Source organism: Symphodus melops (genome assembly GCF_947650265.1).
Source record: "Symphodus melops genome assembly, chromosome: 4".
In the NCBI taxonomy this organism is placed as follows: domain Eukaryota; kingdom Metazoa; phylum Chordata; class Actinopteri; order Labriformes; family Labridae; genus Symphodus; species Symphodus melops.
The window spans coordinates 28387816-28411117 of NC_136694.1; the positions used below are offsets into that span (position 1 = coordinate 28387816).

Genomic DNA, 23302 nt, shown 5'->3' on the forward strand with positions numbered 1-23302 from the left:
TGGGGTTGTGGTAAAATAAAGGATTTGGTTGTTCCTAATGGAGACAGGTTTGAGGTTACTCCGTTGGTTACGGCTGTTGCCATGGCGATGTGAACGATGTCTTGCTCCACTCTTAGGCTAATTCTGTTTTTGTGATCTTTTAATTTAGAGATTTAGAGACACATCGGATATTTGGCTGCAGGAACTGGGGGATCAAACCCTGAGACAACCCACTCGACCACTGATCCACAGCAGATCCTGCATCCTGATCAGGATTATGTAGATCCAGATCCAGATCCAGATCCAGGTGTCGGAAAGGAAACTAAAAACCTTTTGAAGAACCTGCTGTGGCTGTCAAAAAGAACGAAGCTGCTGATTGGTCAGACCAGAAACAATGACAAACGTTTCATCTTTCCCAAAGTTGTTTTATTGATTTTACCAGCTGGCACTAATACAGGCACGCGGTTAATGGTTAGACTGGTTACATTTGACTGGTTAGACAGAAGTTAGTTCGATGATTGAGCAGTGGAACTGGTGGCTTCATGCTGGGGGATCGACCAGTTGAAGGCATGGCATGGTTTGGATCACTGTGGGCCACACTGAAGCAAAGCATTATGGGAGATGTAGTCCTTTATTTAAGATAAGCAGAACCTCTCGGTTTAAGATTTTTGTAAATTTGGGGAAAGTAATGAAGCTTCACGCGATCCTGCAGCCGGTTAGTTTTTAAAGTGACAAAACAGCTGTGATCGTCATAATGCAGATATTCACGTCTTCATCATTAACATCTTACAACAAAAACAAAAAGGACATTTTAGCTGAGAGAACTCGACAAACAGAACTTCCCTTCAACTGGAACAGACTTAAAAAAAAGCAAAAAGGATGTGACGGCAGCCTGACAGGGACAAACTTCAATAAACAGAATCTGCTGCAGTTTGGCTTTTCACAAAACAAAACAAAACAATCAATTCCTGGTCCGTTTATTTCACTTTTCATGAAGCTGAAAAGTGCATTTTATACTTTCTTTCTTGGGAAAGACATCTTTAGTTTAATCCTTTGAGGGTTTTCAAATTTCAACTGTTTATGTTTTTGACAGACGCTTCAACGATATAAAGAAAAAGTCAGAATGTAAAAAAGGCCACAAAGAAATAAAACAGCTGACAGTAAAGTGGCGACCCGAGCTGGGCGGGTCGGTGATGAGAGGCGACATGTGATTTAAAGTGTTTGCAGGAGAAGCTTAAACATCTACATTTAGAACTTGATTTTGGCTTTGCAGCAGTAAACGTGTGTTTTGACACATTTTGCACGCGAGACATTTTGGTCTGGAGGTTTTTGGTCGTTCCAGTATCTCAAGAAAAAAAAGAAAGAAACAGAAGCAGAGAATGACACAGACGCTCAGTCGATGCTTAAAGACGTTAAAGCTGTTACAGCTCGTGTGACACGTCGTTCCTCTCCTGGCTTTGAGGCTTGTAAAGTGTTTCAGAGTATTAATAAGGTTAATAAGGCACGTAACTACGAGAATAGTCTGAACCAATGAGTGCTCTTTAGACCACACTGCACGGTTCTTTATTTCTAAATATTTGTTTTTATTGCTTTAACACGTCAGGTTTGCTTTTCTTCACTCAGTGACTCTGCAGCCTGCAACAAAGTTTAACCTTCAGTTAAGACATTCAGTCTCTGATTTATATCTTCTTTAATCCTCGGTGGGAGAATTCAGATCTTCCTGTGAGCCTTAATAAAACCACTGAGCAGTGACAGAGCGGTCCGAGAACATTCAGGCCGAAGCAGCAGAGAGCGAAAGGCGACGTCGACGTTCATAAAACGGCTTAAAAAAAGTGTTAAAGCTACGATCAACAGTAAATCCCATCATTCATATAAAAAAACAGTTTCCAGCATTTAGAGCAAAGTGCAAAGAATTCATACCTGAATCAAGCTGAACAGAGCCACACACACACACACACACACACACACACGGATGGTATAGAGCGTCACCATGGAAACGCTCAGCGTGTGGTTACTTACATTAAAGTGTCGTCTGTGTTTTTATGATTTTATCATCGTATTAAAATCAGCTCGGTGACGAGTTGGGTTTGGGTGTGTGTGTGTGTGTGTGTGTGTGTGTGTGTGTGTGTGTGTGTAGCTCTGTGATGGTGGCACATTAGTAAACGCATTTCATTTGCATAGTTAAAGTGAAAGCAGCAGAAAAATAATCTATACTAATATACATCATAATCGTTCCTTTCATTGGCGAATAAATCAGCGCGATTATAAAAAAAGAAAAAGAAAAAGAAGTGGCGATGTTCCTCATGGCATCCTGATTGGCTGACAGCTCAGTGCAGAGATGTGATTGGCTGAGAGTCATCAGAGACTGGTCTCATAGCAGTGTTCATCTTTGTGGGTGTGGCCTCAGCGTAGGGGGCGTGGTCTGATCCTGGAATGAGGTGGGCGTGGGCCTTAAGCATCTTGGTTGGTCTGGGGAGTGCTTGGTTTGGGCTCTTAAGGCTCCATGCAAGGGGGGGGGGGAGACTGGGTTTAGGATTTGGGGGCAGCTTGTGGTTTGGGTGGGTCCAGGCCTCTCATTTTAAAATAAGAGACCAGCTGGGTGGGAACTTCAGCGAGGACAGACTGAGCCAGAGCAGTTTGAGGAGCCTGGAGGGAGTGAGAGAGAGAGAGAGAGAGAGAGAGAAGGAAAAGAGAGAGAGAGAGAGTTCATGTTAGTGCGTGACATGTTAGGAGGTTTCACTTTGTGTTTTTATTCAGCTTTGTTTCTTGAATTGCCCCTCTGGGACAAATAAAGTTTTTTTAAATTGAATCTCACATCTTTGAACTGCCTGAACGGGACGAACTGGACGATGTCTCTGGCGACCGCCTCCCCCACTGTCGACCTCAGCACGCCGTCGTCTCCGTCCAAAAGCTCCATGGCCTTAAAGTCGGCCGGACCCACGCCCACGATGATGATTGACAGCGGCAGCCGCGACGCCCTGACGATGGCGTCCCTGGTCTGGTCCAGGTCGGTGATTTCCCCGTCAGTGAGGATGAGGAGGACGAAGTATTGCTGCAGAGACGCACAAACAGAAGTTCAGTGTGTGTGTGTGTGTGTGTGTGTGTGTGTGTGTTTTTGGCTTCGTCATGTGTTACTGTGTGCGTGCGCTCACAGAGGCGGCGTTGGTCTGAGCGGCTGTAGCGGCGATGGAAGCAACGTGGTTGATGATGGGAGAGAAGTTTGTGGGTCCAGAGAGTCTGACCTGAGGCAACACCATCCTGTAGGCTTCAACGATCCCCTGAATACCTGAGAGACCGAGACGAGAGAGTTCGTCCAGGTACATGTGGACACAGAGCATCACATCAAAGTGTGTGTGTGTGTGTGTGTGTGTGTGTGTGTGTGTGTGTGTACCTTGGCAGTAGGGGTTGGTTGGGTTGAAGTTGAGGGCGAACTCGTGGTTTGCAGCCTGTTAGATCAACAACAACAGTTTAGTTCACGTTTCTGATCCCGACAGGAAGTTTAATTCAAACTAATCACGACACCCGAAACGTCTTTCTTCTTCAAAATCAAGACAAAGAGTAAAACAATCTGAAGCCTGGAGGAATGCTGTGCTGTGATTGGTTGGTTGGTTGGCTCGAGGGCTGACCTGGAAGTCCGGAGGAAGTTTGGCTCCAAATCCGAACGCTGGGAAGAGTTTATCCCTGAAACAGGAAACAACAAAAAAAGTCACAAAAAGAAACAAATTGCCGTTAAGTGTTTTCCCATTCAGTTTCGGGTTCGGTGTTTTCGCAGTCTCTAAAGGTCGAGGTTGAGTGTGCGTACTCACGTGTCGTAGTCCTGGACCACTTGACCCACAGACCACAGAGCGGACAGGTACTGGTTCCCCCCGTCTGGACTCATGTAGTGGAGAGAGTTTGGCGAGCGAGGATCCCCATTAGAGCCGGTGAAGTCGATCCCAACCTGCAGCGTTCACACAACGTTCATCCACGGAGCCCGAACATACACTCCTCCCTTTATACTCAACATGGTCACCTCATTGACACTTTAACTCCTGACTAAACATCTGAACATATTTCACTTTCTGGATCTTCAAAACAAACAGCTCGTATTTATTTTTATTTTTTATTATTATTTCAATTCTGCAAACTTGAATGTTAAAAGGAGATTTAAAAGAAATGTCGACATACGGTGAAGTTGATCTGGCAGCCGCCCATCACGTAGTCCAGGAAGCTGTACTGAGTCAACAGCTGCAAACACACACACACACACACACACACATTTCAACACCAAAGTAATCAATGCATCTACGAACAAACTTGAAAATACAAAACTCAAAAACAAAATGTAATGTACATAAAGAGAAAAGAAAGAACACATGTAGCTGCGATTACTGACAGAAAGAAGTGTTTTTTTAAACATGTGGTTAAAGCAGGGAACTCTGGGTAATGCGTCCTCTCACCTTGCAGCTCTTCACAGAGACGACTCCAGAGTTCTTGTAGCTCTTCTTCTTCTTCTGTTTCTCGGGGTGGACACAGTCGAACTCCACCTGGAGAGCAACACGCAGACGTTTCATCAACGCGCCCACAAAACCAAATGGAAACCTTTCAGCTGTTTGAATCTCGTCCGCGAGCTCACCGGCGAGCCGTGTGCAGCTTTCTGCAGCTCAGAGACTTTAGTGGTGAAAGAACCAATCAGGTCGTGAGATCCATCGCTGTCGTGGTCAGAACAGTCCACCTGCAGAGGACAAAGGACTCCTCTTACACGCCGTGTTGACCGTGTGTTGTTATTGGTCGTTTTGCTCTGAGGTGGGACGTACCTTCAGGGGTCGCTCGAGGTCGCTGCAGCAGAACGTCTGCAGAGGAACGGAGAACTTCTTCCAGGTAGGACTCAGATTGTTTTTCACCACCTGAACAAAAACACACACAAACCAGAGCGTGATGACAAACAAGGTCAAAGTCTAATCCATCACCTCGGCTCATCCCTCCCATCTCTCCTCCCAACCTTATCCGTCTCTCTTCAGCCGTCTTACCCAGCAAAAGACAAACATGTCCCCAAAACACACGTTCAGACTTCTTGTTTTTACACATTAAGTGACTGATCATGGCGTCTCATCACGGAGTGCAGTGACTGAGAACAGCAGCAGCTCAAATCAAACAGAGCCAAAGTCACCAAGAGATCGAATATCCTCAACGCAGGAGAATAACAAAACACTAATTAGTCAATTAAATATAAACATTGGTGATCATGTAGTTGTACAGTTAAAGTCTAATAACCCCTTTGTTGCACATTTAAGCGTGTGTGTGTGCGTGTGTGTGTGTGTACCTCTGTTCGGTGGACCAGCTGCCACTTTCCATCGTCTCCTTTTCTAAAAATCTCCAGGAAGGGATCGGACTTTCCAAATGTATCCTGAGAGGAAAAAGGTGAAAAATGATTATTATTTTTATTTTTTTTAAACACACTCAGACGAAGGTTGTGTTCTTCTGCGTTTGTGTGGATTTTATTAGTCCTGACTTCTCGGCCTTCCCTCGTTTCCGTCGCCTACATCGACTAAATGAAAGAAGCTGCTGAAACTTGAGCCCGCCTTAACCGCAGAGTTCACGATGAGCAACATCTTTAAAAAGAGAAGAAGAAGAAAGACGGAGAGGAGCACATTTACCTTCTTATCAAGCTTTCTCGCCTCCAACTCCAACTGAATGGCTCTGTTGTCCTTTATCTCCTCTGCAGTGATCTGCACACACACACACACACTTATTACTGCCATGTAAATATCGTTCCATCATCACAAAGAATTATAAAATGTAAAACTATAATTCAACATAGCGATTCATTGTACTGTACTCAAATTCATAATTTTAACATCACACACACACACACACACACACACACACACACACACACACACACAAACACACACACACACACACACACACACACACACACACACACACACTCTCTGTACTGACAGTGATGGCTCCTTTCCCTGCAGGTTTGCCTTTCTTCAGCTGCAGAGGTCGGGTTATAGTTTTACTGGAGACGATCTGAAACACAAAACAGAGATGCTTCGTGTTCGGCAGTATCCATGACAACACACTCCCATCATGCATCAGTGATGAAAAAAGCGGTAAGAGTAGAACACTGGAGAATGCGCCGAGTAAAATGTAGAAACTGATTGTTCAGATATTAATATTAATAATAATGACATCAGCCCACTTTGACCACCAGGGGGAGCTAACACATCACATATCAGAAGCACTGCAGAATAATCTCATTTCAACTGAAGAGTTCAACATCATTAACAGTGAATGATGTGATGATGTAGTTCTGTTATTCTCATGTTGGTCGGGTTCTGTTGCTGGGTTTGATGTAGCTGGTCGTGTGTCTCATCAGTGGGTTGCTCTGTTGTTGTTGTTGTTGTTGTTGTTGTTGTGGTGTTTGCATCTCCTCCAGTTTGAGGAGTTCTGCTCGTTCTGGTCAGAAATCTTTGTGAAGAACACTTCCTGTTTTAATATTCAGTCTTTTAAACTGGAGAATGTGTTTGCAGATAAAATGAATTTTTGGTTTAAGCACCAACAGAAAGACCAAATCTGTTCAGGAATCCTAAAAACTAAAAAAACATCCAAATAACTTTTTAAGCTTTTCATTCTCCGGTACGTTTCGCCCGCCGTGAGAGAAGTCTGCTCTGAGTCTCTGTGTGGCGTACCTGTCCCAGAGTTAGCTCCACCCCTCCCAGGTAGTCATCATCGCCCAGGTCAGCGCTTTTGTTGTCGATGTCGTAGACCCCCAGCTTCAGATTCTGAACGCTCTCGAAGTGATAATCGAGCCTGAGCCGCTGACTGAAGGACGGACTGGACGAGTTCATCAAACGCTCGGTGCGACCCAGCTGACAGAGACACAAAGAGGACGGACGTTCATTAAAAAAAAAAAAGGACGTCAACAGTCGATCGTACAAAGAGTCGCTGTGGGAATGTTACCTCGGTCCAGCTGTCTGCTCCTGTCTTCTGCAGCAGCACGCACAGAGGATCCGACTTTGAGCCGACATCTTTGTCCAGCAGGTCAGTACAGGAGACGCTCAGCTCCACTTTAGAGACGCAGTCCGCCATCTGAGGAAGGGGGGGAGAGATGGACAGATCAGAAGATGAGACGTTAACGATAAAACCGTCTGATGGCTGTTACTGAAAAAAACATCTGAAAACTAAAAAAACTGGAAGTACTGAATTAGCACATCTATCGTCTTTCGTCAGACGTCACTGTGCGTGTGTTCACAGCCACATCCTGGTGATTTCAACATCCAGTCTGATTGGTCGCCTTCACGCGACAAGAATCAAAAATAAACACAAACCACCTTCTGAGTCATCAGCAGCCTCAGGTGGAGACGAGAGACAAAAAAAAAATCTGCAGCACAGGATGGAAGACGAGAGCGGAAACAAATCACGCACGAAACCAGCGACGTGAGGAACCTGGGTGCAACATTTGTCAGCAAACAATTCCCAGAAAAATGATAAATCATTGGGACGATTGATACACCAAGAGAAACACCGATCTCCTGTAGAAGTGTGACAGGAAACGAGGAGCTCTTAGCTCCTCCCTCTTATAAAGATCATCAGAAGTGTTTCCATGACGACGTGTCTGAAGAACTCTAAACACTGAGTTAGTGTTCGATGAGCGTTTTTATCTGCTGCACATGCAAAGGAGGCCGACCGTGCTCGCGTACACAGTGAACTTCTCATCAGCAGGTATCACACTTAACTTACTTTGTCCTGCTCCAGTTCACAACACTTTTATCACAAGGTCTTCACCCTGCTCTTTGTTATATTCTGTACAAACATGAATCCATCCTGGCACTAAGTCATACAGCTGGGGGGAGGGGCAGAGCTTTGACCTTTGACCCTCAGGTCATTGTTTTAGAGCTCTTCTGAGGAAGACTATAAAACTTCAGGTCTCATTTACCGAGTGCACTAACATGTCAAACAACAAATGAGCCATGTCTTGCTCTTTTTGCACTTTAATAACATGGCAGGAATTCCCATTTCGGTTTGTGTTGATCTTATTGTGTGGTTTTATATTTTATTATGTTGTCTGATTTATTTTTTTCTCGTAATGTTTTTACGTCTCTGTTTTTAATGGGGATGTTGTCCTCTGTGTGCTCTGGCTGCAATACAATTTCCCCCTGAGGGACCATAAAGAATCTAAATGAAATGACCGAGCAGCACCTGAAGGCAACACCTTGCACATTTGCACGTTTCTATTTTCAGTTAATTGTTAATATTTAATTATTACATTGCACACAGAGAGCACAGTCTACTGAAGTTAAAACTCCTTGTGTGTTAAACATACCTGATGAATAAAGCTAATTCTGACAGTGTGAGTACTGAACTGAACGAGCAGCACCTGAAGGCATCACCAGCATGACAGTGTTAGTACTTTCACAAAGCTCGTAAAAGTAGAAAACCCAGTTGAACCAGCACTGTTCCCAGTGAAACCAGCACAGTTACCGTCCTTCCGTCCTCTCTTTGTCTCACGGACAAACATACTTTCGAAATGACCTTCTCACATCAGCGTTTTATTTTTACGTTATTCAAACCACATGAAAGAAAACCAATGCGGATGGAAACTATTAACACAGTAAAGGAAATGAAGCATTTTCAGCAGGAATAAACACACCTAACACTTCAGTAATCGTTACTTGAGGACTCTGTTGAGCTCTTTAAAAGGACTTACCGCAGCTGGATTTAGTTTGTCTTTTTTTTTTTAACCGACACTGAGAGAGAAAACGCCCGTTTGTCTCCGTCTAGCTGTCCGCGTTAACAGGGAGCGGCAGTTACTCACACCGCCCTCTGATTGGACAGGCAGCTACACACACGCGTTCTTATTGGACAAGATGCGCGTCAGTCACAACCTCTGTACCGCAGCATCAACACAATCAGAGATTCTGATCCGACGCCTTCAGAATAAAAGCATATGGAACAAAATAGACCAAAAGTGTTCCTAAAAGCCAGTAAGCTCGCTTTTTTTAGTCGTCCAATGGAATCTAAGCAGCATTTAGAGGTACTGTCATTATAATTTACAAACATAAGCAGTAGTGTTTGTACATTCTGACTATTAATATATCACAAGATCTACGTATCTTATTGTTCTTGCTGGTTTACAGTATTTATTTGTTTGATTTATCTTTAAACACGTCCCACTTCCACAACCATGAACTTAATCCGAATGTCACTTTAAACTTCCCTCATCCACCGACAAAAGACATCATACAGTTTTGCATGTCTGTGCTTTTATGTTGAAAGCCATTCAGTTAATTTGGAAGTTATGTTGCTGAAGCAAGAAGTACTCAAGGCTTGTGTTCAGGCTGATGAGGAGAACAGAGAAGGTCACAGGAAACAGGAGTTTCATAAGTTGGAGGGAGAAGTGAGAAGCAAAGATAACGTTATGAACACAGCACAAACAAACCTCCTCAGGAGAACAAACACTTGAGTATGTTTTCACTTCCTGTGCAGCAGACTCTCAGTGGAGTCAGTAAAAAACACAGCAGGCCATCGCTTCACAAATACGAAAAAGAACAGGGAAGATCACAACATAGAAAAATCACAGTCCTGGGAAAGGCAGACACAAAGAACCAGCATGTAAAGAAAACGTCAAAATCCCACAGTCACACACAGACACACAGTCTGCCTCATTTGAACACATCACATCACTCTCAGACGGTCCATCTTTTGTCCCTGAGGTGATCAACCCTCCACAGTCTCCATCATCATGACCAATTCACTCACTTCTGTTGGACTGAATTTCATGAAATGCTTTTACAAAAGGAAAAGTTTAGAGCTGAAACAAGGTCAGGTACAATAAACTGCACACGCCAGTGTCAGAAACATTGGAAAGATACACAAAGTCTGGCCTCTGAGGAACAAGTGACCTATGATTGAACTGAATGTTCATTATTTCTTCCCATTTCTAGTTTTTCTTCTTCTGTTTAAATGACTAACACTGTTGCGCTTCAAATACCTACGGAAGCACGGAGTGGACAAACATCCATCCATTTTATTTTACTCTGATTTATTGCACCCTGTGGATTGTCATTGTTTTCTAAAGATCTGAACTTCTTGGCATCTCTGGATAACAATCCTGCTTTTCCCTGCAGCAACGACTTCCTGTCTGGAGATTTTAAGTAAACGGGCAAAACTAGCAACGTTATCCAGATCTCAAGAAAACTAACAAACTGTGTTTATCAAGAGAATATAGACGGAGTAAAATAAAATGCACGGATAGGCTTCCTGTCAGGGCTTCTGTAGAAACAAATCTATTTATTTGGAGGATGTTATATAATGGTTTTGGATCAGTGCGGACTGGCTGATTTGCTTCGACCTGACTCTCAGCTGTAGGGAGGGAGCTCACTAATTCATGACTCAGGATTTTAATAGCTCGGTCCTAATCTTCATGGCTCCACCTCACAATATACTGGCCACCATACAGCATCTACAGGTCATCTGACATTGACGACCATGCATCAGCTAGAATGCGCTGTGCATTAATTATCCTCTTCATGTAAACACCTCGTTTCTATTCATCACTCGTATACAATTTATGATTTTTGGAGGCTTAAGTTAAGACTAACCTTAAATGTAACGTCTCATTTATCTTTTAATTGACTCATTTTGTGTTTTTATGGATCATTTTCGTCACTCACCTGCAGGTCTCGCCTTCTCTGTTTGTCTATTGATCAGCTGGAAGGAGGGGAGGGGGGGGCAACTTCAGCAAGTAAATAACAGACAGCTCAGTGCCAACTGCTCAATGATCATTTTTACACCCACAGACACACACACACACACACACACACACACACACACAGACTATTCAGACTCACATCCTTTGAAGACGACAAGTCCATCAACAGGGATGCTCCTTTTCTTTCCCAGCACATTTTTCTGCACACACGACGCCAACCTCACAACGTTTGACCATCAGTCACTCATCTCGACAGTGTTTCACTTCATTTTATTCAGGTCTATACATCTAATTCTTACACACACACACAGACACAGCTTCAAACAGCGTAACACATTGAGGGCAACCACTTCCTGAAAGCAGCAGCAGCAGCAGTCTCATTCAGACAAAACTAATTCCACGGATGCCCTCTGCTAGTTACGTGCAATATAACAAACCTCATGAAAGAGAGACCGCCTGTGTCATCAGCCAACAGAGCAACCTTTACAAGATGCTGTGCTGAATAATGAGATTTAACGAAATAATGTTGAGGAACCCTGATCGAAAAATCTTTACCTCAAGACATTTGGCCCTCTGTTTTTTTCCCCACAAGGAAATGCTTACTGTGTGAAGCGTTTGTGCACTAAGAAGAAAAGGTGCTGGTGCTCAGAAAAAACCTGTTTTACCTCATCATACCGCTCCATTCACTGAGTCGGGTCAAACATGTTTCAGAAACTCCTGTAGCTCTCGGCTCCAGCATGAACCGTGTTGGATGCTGAATATCTATGGGCTCCAAAAGTACAGTAAATACAGCTGAATGAATTTGAGTATGTTGACTCACTGTTAGGCCTTTAGCCACGTAGCTTTGCACTAGCCTAGATGTTAGCATCACTGTGGAGGTGGCTGCTTATTTTTGTACCAGTAAAAGCTGCTCTCTCCTGAGGCTGTAATGGCAAAACATGAAGGGATCATCAGACTGAAGAACGCAGAAAAACTACAGTAAAAGTTTGGATTTTAAGTTGCTATGGCAACGGAAAAGATGCTCAATCTAGATGTGTGAAATTATAGGACAGGCATTGGAACTGAGTACACATCCATGAATATTAATCATGAATGCTCTGCGTTAATTAACACGGATGTTCATATGAACATTATTAATGAAACATTTAACTTTCAGTAAATTTGGTTTCTTCTTTTTCTGTCAACATCACTTTCATGTTTTCTACCAACTCAAGTCAGCGGACTTCCATTTGCTCCGGACTCTCCAAAGTGACGAGACAGCTTAACACTGATGGTATCATGTGTGGTGCCGACCATGGAGGAGAGAGAGAGAGAGTCCCAATTCCAATCCGGCCCTCATTGGCTACAGAAGCCTTGGAGCAGTAAATGAAGCGTCCTCATTGGTCAAATGAGATGCCAGTTAATGTTCACTTTAACTTGCTTTACTATTAACGGCTAAGGATGAGTAAAATACTGAAATTGAATATTTCCTTTGTAATGAAGCCAAACTCCTGTGGAGGTGCTGCCATACTGTATCAGAATGGACTGTAATATTATATTCATCTGTGTGTTATTACATTGAAATCAAAGGATATTGATCCATGTTGAATTCAAATCAGTTTGAATAAACTCAGCCCTAACAACAGATTACCTGATATCTCTCTTCATAGATTTACAATGAAGGTGGTCAATTCTTTTTATTAAGTGTGTCCCCATCTGACAACAGCTGTCGTGTTCATAGGAGAAAAAAAAAAACGTTGGTTGCCCAACATTAACACTGGGTATAGCCAACAGCTGAGGTGGTAATTTCAGTGATAAAATCTGTGGTTTAGACCAACGATTAAGAAACTCAAATGAATCCATCAAACAGATGAATTAGCATCATCGAAGAGGGAAAAGCAGACACTCAGAAAAAGCTGATTGCAGGTGAGCATCAGGAATGTCCTTTTATTAGCCAAAAAGCAGAGGAGACCCCACATCATGTATGGTAATACGTTCATACAAGTATGTTCACACTGACAGTAGAAACAAAAAAATTAAGTTTCGAGAAGTGGAAAAAGCCAAAACATGATCATCAAAGATACAACAGAAATCTACAAAACTAAAAACACTATTGACTTTATCTCAGCCTTCTACAGTCAAAACAACAATTTAGCATGATCTGTGAGGGGGGGAGGGAGAGAGAGAGCGAGCAAGAGAGAGAGAGAGGGGGGGGGCAGCATTGTTAGAACACAGCAACATCAAAAAATGTGACAGAAAAAAAGATTCAACAGCCAAAAATTAATTTCGAAATAAAAAAAATTCGCGTCAGCGATCTGTCCATCTCCCATCCTCCACAGAGCAACAAAAGCGTTTCTGCAACATACAATGGCATTGATAGTTTACTCTAGCAATAGTGTGTAATACTTGAGTGAGAGCAATATCTTTTTTTTCTCATAAACACAGGGCATGTTTACCGTAGTCACAGAGCACAAACATTTGTTTATGAACACAGCTTTTTAGCATAATTTTTACCATAGCAACAATTTATCTGAAGACTTTTAGAGCAAGAACAGAGAGACAACATTTCATTGTGCTTGAAAAATGTACAAACATAGCAACAGACGTCACCGTAGCCAAAGAGCGTTTAAAGATTGAAACATTGCAACAAATCTCAACAAAGCAACAACAACAGAGCATGAACATTTTTACCGTGGCAACTTTCTGTGGCTTTAACAGTATTTACCCAAAGCAACAGAGCATGTTAAGATACAACCATAAACCACAGCAGCGCAGGGTATAAAGCACATACAGCAACGAGGTCTTTCAGGAGCATCGTTTTACCACAGCAAAAAGATAGACGTTCAGTGTGTCCGCTCTGGGTACGTATAGAAAGAAAGCTTCGTGAAAGAAACACAAATTCAGCCACAACATTTTGTGCAACCAGTCTGTAGAGGCTCTGCAGAAAAGCACAACGCCTGGATCAACGTCTTTCTATTGAACAGGCTGTAGGGGGCGAGTCTTACCTGCCAATACTATAACGGAGGGAGGTTTAGTAACGACGGACAGTCATTAGCGAGGACAAGTTTTAAACGTATCTGCTTGTAGCGGAGTTTAAGTCCAGATCAGGGTTGGGTTTGTTGCCCCAGGATAGTCGGTGAAGGTGTGCGGCGTAACATCTTTTATGTACAGTCAAGTTCTTTTTTGGGGGGGCAGGGATTTAACCAAGGCTTATCTTGACCTTACGTGCACCAATAGGTCGGTCATTGAGGTCCATGACTGCAGCAGAGGCCTCCTCATGGTTTTGAAAGGCCACCATAGCCTCACCAGTCGGCAGGCCTTTCTCACTAAACTGCAGGCAGACGGAGCCTGGCAAGACCTGGTAGCCATAGAAGAAGTCCATTATCTCATCTACTGTTACAGTGAATGGCATGTTCTGTAGCTTAACGATTGTTGGGCCAGAGGCGCCCCGTTGACCATTTGCATTGTTAGCTCCTCCAGGGTTGGGCTGGTTGCGGAGACCATCAGCTCCTGGTGTAAAAACCTGCTGACCCGCAGTAGCCCCAGCCCCTGGATGCCCTTGGTTGTTGTTGGCCCCTCCTCCCCGGTTCTGTCCTCCCCCGCCTCCTTTTCTGTTTGCACTTTCAAAGGGCACTAATCCTCTCAGGCCATCCTGGCCAAATGGGGAACCTCCTGGCGCTCCAGGTCGAAAGCCGGGAGGCTCCAATATAGGAGCTCCAGGAAGACCAGCAACAAGTGGTGGAGCCACTCCCAGATTAACGTCCCCTAACCCTGCCGCCAGAGGAGGAAGAGGAGGTGGGCCCGCCAATCCGTTCCCTGGGGCTGAGAATGGAGTCACGAAGGGTGCACTGTTGAGATTCCCCATGGTGTTTCTGAGAAAGTTAAACTCGTCTCCCATCCCTGCAAAAGGGTTAATGTGGGGCTGCTGGGGACTGGGCTGAGCTTGCTGATGCTGGTTCTGATTTTGGTTTAAATGGCTCTGGTTGCGTTGGCCTCTCTTATTCTGGGGAGGAGGATTCCTCTCAATTTCCTTCATCTGCTCAAAAGTCACAAGGTGGACAAAGGCATCACGTCCATTGAGTTTTTGGCGGTGGAGTCTTTCAGCTTTGCGTGCATCTTCCTCAGTCCGTAGCTGGAAGATGGCCTGCCCTAACCCATTACCATGGCTATCTGTCAGAACCTTTAGGGTGTCCTCATAGAGCCCCACACCCTCCAAGAATGCTCGGACATCCTTCTTGGACACATTGTAAGGTATGTTGGTAATGTGGGCACAATTCCTGGGAGATTTTGATCCATCCTGATTCTTGCCTTCACCCTGTGCTGCTTCACGTTTGCGAATCATGTCGATCTTCTCAAGCATTCCTTTCCGGCCTATTGGATGGACCTGGATGAAGCGAGTGCCCATGTATTGCATGTGAGCACCGAGAGCGGTCTTGTAGTCCTGTTCCGTTTTGAACTCGAGGAAGCCTTCTCCTGTGGCACGTCCATTTGGCCCGTAGGCAATGTAGACACTGTCCTCTATTATTGCTAAATTGCCAAAGAACTCTTTTATCTGTTTTTTGTCTGCTTCGTAGGGAAGGCCTTTTAAGTAGACGCAGAACTCTTGCCGATGGGGAGACCGAGATCTTCCTCGCTGTTCCCGACCGCCTGTCCCTGACCCAGGATTACCTCGACGGTGCTGCTGGTCGAGTTGGTCGTTATTAGATTTGCCGCTATTGTGAATAGCAAGACCTGTTGCCATGTCATTTAGACCTGCCCATTGTCTTTCAGAGCCTGGGGTTATTTCAATAAACCTTTGGCCCATCATGCCCCCTCCACGTTTTACAGCTTCAAAACATTCCTGGGGAGAGAAGAACTTGACCATAGCCCTTCCAGTAGGCCGGCCCTGTCCGTCTCTCATCAGACGAACCCCATCGACCCCAAGACCCCGGAAAAAAGCTCTCACCTCCACCTCTGAGCAGGAGAATGGGAGGTTCTGCAGAAGGACAAACAACTCATCAGGATTGCCTGCTCCACCTGCTGCAGCCGCAGCAGCGGCCTTCATGTGGGCCTGGAGGCCAAGAGAGGCTAGGGGGGAGAGAGGATTAAATAGCATGGGGTTTGGCGTTCCAAGAGGGAGGCCTGAGCCTAGACCACCTGGTGGAGGTAGGGAAGGGTTGAAGGGAGGCATAGAGGACATGTGTTGGAGATGGGACATCGGAGGCATTGGAGGTCCCTGGGACAGTTGGGAGACAGTTGGTACAGGGGGGAGGGAGGACACCGGAGGAGGAACAGGAATGGTGGGTAGTGTAGGCATTGGGGGCATGGAAGGCATGCTTGGAAGTGGAGGGATAGGTGGTGGTCCTGCATTGAGCGATGCAAGGGCTGTGGTGATTGTAGGGGCAGAGCTGTAGCTGTTGGGAAAGCTAGGCACCACACTGGCCATTGTCTTGATGCTTGGTGGCTCCTGAGATGAGCTTGCTGATGTCACTGAGGCGGAAGGGTTACCGAAACCCTGATTTCCATGACCGCCACTTCTCCCCCCTGCCCCTTGCTGTACTGTGGGTATGGGAGTGGCTGCCTGACGATTTACATTCCCTGCTGTAGGTGCAGCTGTTTCAGCACCTGCACCGGCCTCAAACCTTCGACGACTGAGCTCGATCATGTTCTGCATTTCAGTCTTGCTGCTAAGCAACAGTGACACCTTGGAGCCCTTGATGGACCCACCCGTACGCATCATCCCCAGCCGAGCATCCTCATCGGTGGCAAAGACGATGAAGGCTTCGCCATGCTCACCACCTACAATGTGCACTCCCCCGTCAGGGATGGTGAGGCCAGAGAAGAAGTGTCTGATGTCCATGGTGCCGGCCACTATGGGCAGACCCTGCAGCCTGATGACTACCGCCATACTGACTGCAAAACAACAGCCCTACAACCTGGGGAGAAAGTAACACTTCCATCAGATGAAAAGCAGAAAAGGAGGACCAGTGGTTTCCAGATGTTTCCTCAGGACACTCACATTTGACTTTAGAGTCTAATAAAGACTAGACACAGAGTAGTTGTACTCAGTTTCTTAAGAATAACCAAAAAACCACAGTTAAACTTTGTGGGTCCTGACATTTGAAAACCAGAGGTGTTTTGAAAGGTTTTTGGTTGAAACAATTTGCATGAAAATTGTCTAACAACTAACAAAGCTCTCATCCATCTGCAGTTTTAATAAGTGTCATAATCTTGCTTCAAGTGTTTCAAAATAATAAGATCATGCTGATAGTCAAGACTTTGTTTAGCACCAACAGAGGAACTCTGAAGCACTAACACAGCTCCACTGTTAATTTCCAACGGCTGAAAAAAATAGACAGCAAATCATACAGGAATGGCACTTCTTTTAAATCAACTTATTATATAAAGACGGGTGACTAATAAGAGGAAAAACCAACACGTAATTTGTTGATTGTTTCGACAGCACTGCCAAAAAGATCTCCTGAGTATTCTTCAATCAGCAAACCGTTCAGTGACCCCTTGTTCAAATGAATCGGGTATCGTCATCCTGGAGAAACAACTAACATCGGGATTCACATTTTTCATCAAAGTATAAATTTGATCAACCAAGACATTGTATTGGTTGGTGGTAACCCTTCTTGCAAAGTGACGCACAGCAAAATCAGTATGGCAAAGTGACCACATGCCCTCAGTGTCGGGCCAATGATCAGGTTTTTCCTTTAATTTGTCACCTGCTGTATATACATGTACGAAGGCTCACACACATTCACACTTTCATAAACACGCACGCAAGGTAATATGGGATTCAAATGTCTTATTTTTGGCTGAATCTGAACGAGAGTGTTAGCTAGCTAAACTCATTAGTTTTCCTTATCTTTTTAAGTTAGCATGCAAGCATGCACCATGGGCAGGTACATGGCCCAAAAATCCTCCAAAATCGAGTCCACATGATGTGACTGAAAACTCGCACCGTTTTTTTTTTATTCGCTCAGAAGGTTTTAGAGTTGATGCAGACAAACCGAATGATGTTAAATCACTTTCCTTGTGAGTGTCACTCAAACAGCTCAGCCTTCTGCTAGTCTACACAATGAACTTTTTGATGCAACTTATTTTCTTGGAAATTCAATCATTCAGTATGCAAATAAATATGCAACCTTATTTGCAGGAAGATAACTAAAACTTTAAATCTCCCAAGAATCAGTCTGTGTATCAGCCCCAAACTTGTTTCTTTAAAATTACCACTACTGTCTACCATGCGGTACAGAGATATTGAAGAACAGCTTGATGAATCTCATGCAACTTGCAACTCACCAATGCAACTAAGCTCTGTATAGTTTTCCTGTTAAACAGACAGAAGAGTTCTGCGGGATACTCAAACCTGGTGAAAGGGTCAGAAAACATGGAAATTCATGGATGTATTCAACGTCATAGTCAAACAAAAGTTTAATGTTTACATAAAGGTTTGGTATTTTCAGCAGTCGGTAGGTTATACTTCATCCTGTCAGCAACGGGCTCTTATGCACATTCAAAAGATATTGTGTTTATAAGGCATAGGGTGATGTGTGAATTGGCCGAACTAAAATGTTTCTTCAACAATTAAAGACAATTCTTGATCTAAATATCTCAACACCAACAAGAGACTTTACAAGCCAAGGGTGGAACAAATGCAGACTAGACTCAAACTTGCAAGCTGAGTGAACTACCAAGCAACCAACCAACAACACCCTGCAAAGACCAAGATGATACCCAGAACCTATCTGGTAGGCAGAAAGCCAGCAACACAAAGGTGAGTAGGTCTGCTCCTGCAGCCTTCTTAATCCTGAAGCAGCATCAAATTTGCAGACAGCACTTCGACAACGGCATTACGCCGAACAAGAAAGCAACCTTTCAACCAGCAAATCTGCAACACATTATCAAAAAACACATCAGCATCATCTTTACAGAAGCAACAGCAGTGTGGTTTCAACCAGAGCAAAGAGAACATCATTTAAAGAAAAGCAATTTCAGATACAGGTAAACAAGCGCAAAAATTAGCATAATGTCATCCAGCACAACATTAGCATTACATCAACCAGAGCAACATCAGCAACTGATAAGACAACACAGCACCAAACAGCAGCTGATCAGAAGAGAGAACAAACAGGAGGAGAAGAGCAGTGAAACATTCACTGACAAAAACATGTCCAACTGAGACAACAATAAGAAGACCAATGCATCCCCTGCTTCCCAAACGTTTCTCAGTACTGAGACACATTTTCCAGTTTCAGTGCTTTAACAAACCATGGTCCAGGAACGGGAAAAAACTAGAGCTTGGCTTTTATGGGATGTTTGGCCAAACACAGATAGCAGTTTTTGAGGGTCAATTACCCAGAAATAGAAATGGAGAAAGAGAAGCGCGAGTCTGAGGAAATGCTTGTTGGCTCGAAACGTTCCTCGTCAATAAGTCCTTAAACTGCAAAAATTGAGTATACACTCTGCAGTGTTTAGTATACACTTGACACTGCAAATGTACTCAGAAGGTGTAAAAAGTGACTTAATGAAAGAATACTAAGCAAGCCAATTCCAAAGTTAACTCTTCTCACCAAGCTGTGATATCCTGTGTAAATGTTCTGCAGAGTGCTGACGCTATTTTAAAATATGGAGTCTCTACAGAATAAGTAACATGATCACACAATTCCAAAATCATCCTCTTAGCTTTCCTGTCGACTATCATCTTTACACAACTTTTTATTTCGGCCGGAAACAGAAAACGTGCATATTTCAAAGACAGGCCCGTGTCTTCCCTGGAAACATCGGTCAGCAGATGGATCAATTAGGCTCTAGTTAAAGCCCATACATATCTCCACAATGGACATCTCACTTGACACTCAACTCCATATTTCATTACTGTGCAACTCATACAAGTAGCTTGTTAAAAATGCATACAATACCGGGGTGCAGCTGCTACCACAGCATTCAACAAGATGCAAAGCTTCATCAATAGCGGAAATGATTTCAGTGTCTCAGCAATGACAATTCCCACTAACACTGACATTTGATTGACAACTCATCAAACCATTCTTCCAAGATTGGCTTTTTGATGGACTTCAGCTTGACCTGTTACTTCTGGGTGAAACACAAACAAGAGCAAAAAGGATAAACAGAGCCAGAGAGGAAACAGCAGCCAATAATTTGTGAGAGAAACCAGAGGGTCCAGAGTTTGGTTGAAAGGTTCAACCTGAAGCTTCAAGGCGCAATCATTAAAAGAGAAGAAACCCAAAACAAGCAGAAGATACACAACATATTTAGGTAGAAAACCAGAGAGAAAATCAAACATGGCAATCTCAGGACAAAGAGCGTAAACACTGACATGATTCAACGCTGTAATGTAGAAACATCCATGTTAAAATTCACCTCAAAACAGCAACAAGAAGGGAGCTGAACAGGGAAAGTAGATTTCCAGTCAATGATAAACTCAAACACATTTTCAGGGCAAAAAAAATAAGAAATCTCCACACAAGAACCAACTCTGACATCCAACCTCAACAAACAGGGGAATCAGACCGGATCTGTCATGACCTGGACCACACAGCGTTTACCAAACCTTTTACTGGAATCAAGACCTTGACCGCTCCACCTATTTTAAAATATTAACCCCCCCTCTATTGTGAAACCAACACAATCACATGCCCATGCACTGCCAGTTTATATTAGGTTGCCAATATTGAAATTATCCACCAGAAGCTAACATTTAGCTTGAGTTATAGATGAAATAACAGAAACCCTTACAAGCTATTGTCGATTTTTTTTTTTTTTTTAAATCTGTGTTAATATGCCATAGACATGTATGGATGATAGATGAATATTCAAAGTAATGACACTATACATGGTCTGGGGCACTTAGTATTTGATTGATGGAACAAGTTCATTCAAACTCAAATTCTTTACACAACTCAGATGATATTTTCTTTTATCGTGCATGGACTTTACAACTATTGCCACAAAGTGATGGCACAGCCTGGACATTTTCCAAACAGAAAAGAATCATCAGTTTCAACTTTCCGAACTGTGATGGTGTCAAAACGTTCACTTTGATCATCATGTGTCGGCTATCATTAATTACACATCTGCAGTGTTCAATATATCACCCTTGTTGTTGCTAGTTTGACTTTCAATATGTTTATACCCATTATTATTATTCACTATAATTGTCAAGGCAATCTTTCATGCAACATTGCAGTGCTGACTCAGCTGGTTTCTTCCAAATTTAAAAGGTGCACTACATAGATTTGGTGGTAATATTTGAAAGTTGGATAATTTAAACAATTCTATGCTATATTTTATAAACTGAATACACAAGCTTTATTCAGACAAAAAAAGGGTCCCTGGAACACAGGACCTAAAAAAGTTTAATTATAGATTAACAATTATTATTATTAATTGTTTTCACAATTATAGATTAATTGTGAAAAATCGAATAGAAAGATGTCCATTTAATGTCATTTCTACCAAAGTTAAATTTTGCAGGTTTGAAAAGCAAAAAAACAAACAATCATTTCATTTGCAGAACCAATACAAGAAAAGGACAAGTCAGTAAACTCTTAAAACACTGATCTTTAAACCACACTGTAATTAATGACTGTGACGTCAGATGAGTGGGCGGGGCTTGTCGCTGCGGACCATCATTGGGGGTAGCAACCGTTTGAAAATAAACGACAAAAAGTGAGCCTAACATCGGCAATTAGAGCTCAAACACATCATCCTCTTTAACCCGTATAGTTAATAAATTGGCAACAAAAATATCGATTGTTTGTGACGGTTAGCTTAGCTTGATGTAGCTCAAAGGGAAGGATGCTAAAGCTACAAGTCAACATTTAAAAAACGCAAAATAAAACCATGCCCGAACGATTAGCAAACAGTGGCTGTATTTTATATAATGGCCGACAATATGCCTTTCAAGCGAGCTCATCAAAGTCCCGTTTAACTAGTCAGACCCCAGCAGAAATAATGGACGAAGCTACGCTTAGCTACAAGCTAACTCGTTAGCTTCTTTAGCCACCTAGCTGGCAGCTAGCCTTCGCTTTGTGTGTGTGTGTTGAAGCGGAGAAAGATGCGAGCTTTTCAAGCGGCACCTAACTCGTTGTGTGAGTGCATAACTGAGCAGTCTGCCGCCGCTGGATTCTTACCGAGAAATTTCAACAAAAAGGTCTGAGTGTTTTTTAGCTCGCACACCGAGCTCTTCTCCCGTCCCTCTGCTGGCTGCCGCGGCACGAAATGTCGGCGCAAAACACCGCGAGACCACATGTAATCGCGAGACCTGCGAGTTTGCGTGCATGAATTCAGAGCAACAACGCCCCCTACCGGCGGTTGAGATAGATAGATAGATAGATAGATAGATAGATAGATAGATAGATAGATAGATAGATAGATAGATAGATAGATAGATAGATAGATAGATAGATAGATAGATAGATAGATAGATAGATAGATAGATAGATAGATAGATAGATAGATAGATAGATAGATAGATAGATAGATAGATAGATAGATAGATAGATAGATAGATAACGTAAAATACATTTCTTCTGAATAATTCATATAAAAACCTGGATAATGTTGAACTTTGAGATTGTTTTACATCACAGTAAATCCCTGACCTCAGCTTGCATCCCTTCCAGCAGCTGTGGCTTTAACACAACTGTGAGCTGCATGGGGCTTAACACCAAACTGTGCCGATGAACCTCACTAATGCTCTTTTGGCTGAGTGGGAACAAACAAGCCAGGCTCCAAAATGTGTTAGAAAGCCTTCCCAGAAGAGTGCATCCTGTTTGGCTGATTAGCTGGGTTTGATCACCAGCAAGGGATAGATGACAACAGATCTAAGCTTTTTTACTAAATGCACTGACATATCCTGCTGTTTGTTCTGTACTAATTTGTATTGTAAAGTTATATATTATGTTGTGTATGATATAAATAGTTTACATTAAAACTGGGGTCGTTGGAGAGAGAGTGAGGAATGACATGCAAGACTTGAACCCAGGCTGTCAGCTTGGACGACTATCATCTCTGTACATGAGTGGTGACCTGACCACTAGGCCATCAGGTTCCCTGCATTCAACAGCTATAGTAAAAAAGTTTTTTTTTTTTTTTTATCTCACTATTTTAAAGGTTGTACAGAAATGATTAAGACAGTTACCTCTTCACAATGCATTGCAACTTTTTGTGTGCACATCAACTCCTTTGAAATAAAGAACACAACCAAAGAAGAATACACAACCATTCTGGATCAACTTAAGGCTAAATAAGAAAGACATAAACAGCGGTTGCTAATTTACAGACCTTCAGATTTTATTTGCCTGAACAGCCCTTTATGTGTTTCTTTAGGGTAAATCTTACATAATAATATAATTGAGTGTGATAGTACGTACTTTCTTTTTTTCATCTTGATAAATTTGTGGATATATCTTTTAATTGTGTCAACCATGTGAGAATAATTCTTTTAGGTTTGTGAAGATGTACTACATACGTACATGTGTGAGAGATGTTATTACAGCAGTAGCAGAGTTATATTTCATCCAGCGCCAAGTGTCTGTTGTTGTCTGAGAGGAAGTTAATTAGATGTATTAGCTGTATTAGAGGAAGTTTTCTTCATGTGATGCAAAAAGCGTCATATTGCATCACATG

At 43.0% G+C, this 23302-nt stretch overlaps 1 protein-coding gene across 6 annotated transcripts; it reads right to left on the minus strand.

Annotated features, from left to right (window-relative positions):
- Window positions 1-383: 383 nt before the first annotated feature.
- On the minus strand, window positions 384-21958 carry cpne1 (copine I). Of its 6 annotated transcripts, XM_079341429.1 has the most exons (17): window positions 21805-21958; window positions 17951-18017; window positions 6931-7059; window positions 6660-6839; window positions 5923-5997; window positions 5616-5687; window positions 5282-5365; window positions 4776-4865; window positions 4595-4693; window positions 4419-4505; window positions 4147-4206; window positions 3786-3919; window positions 3606-3660; window positions 3371-3425; window positions 3132-3265; window positions 2795-3031; window positions 384-2625 (listed from the first exon to the last, which is right to left on the minus strand). In XM_079341429.1, the coding sequence occupies exons 1-17, from the start codon at window positions 21951-21953 to the stop codon at window positions 2509-2511; spliced, it is 1824 nt and encodes a 607-aa protein (XP_079197555.1). In that variant the 5' UTR covers window positions 21954-21958; the 3' UTR covers window positions 384-2508. The 6 variants fall into 6 exon arrangements, with proteins under 6 accessions (XP_079197555.1, XP_079197556.1, XP_079197558.1 ...); XM_079341430.1 differs by lacking the exon at window positions 17951-18017 and having other exon boundaries at window positions 21805-21898; XM_079341432.1 differs by lacking the exons at window positions 17951-18017; window positions 21805-21958 and adding an exon at window positions 16436-16499.
- Between the last annotated feature and the right edge of the window lie 1344 nt (window positions 21959-23302).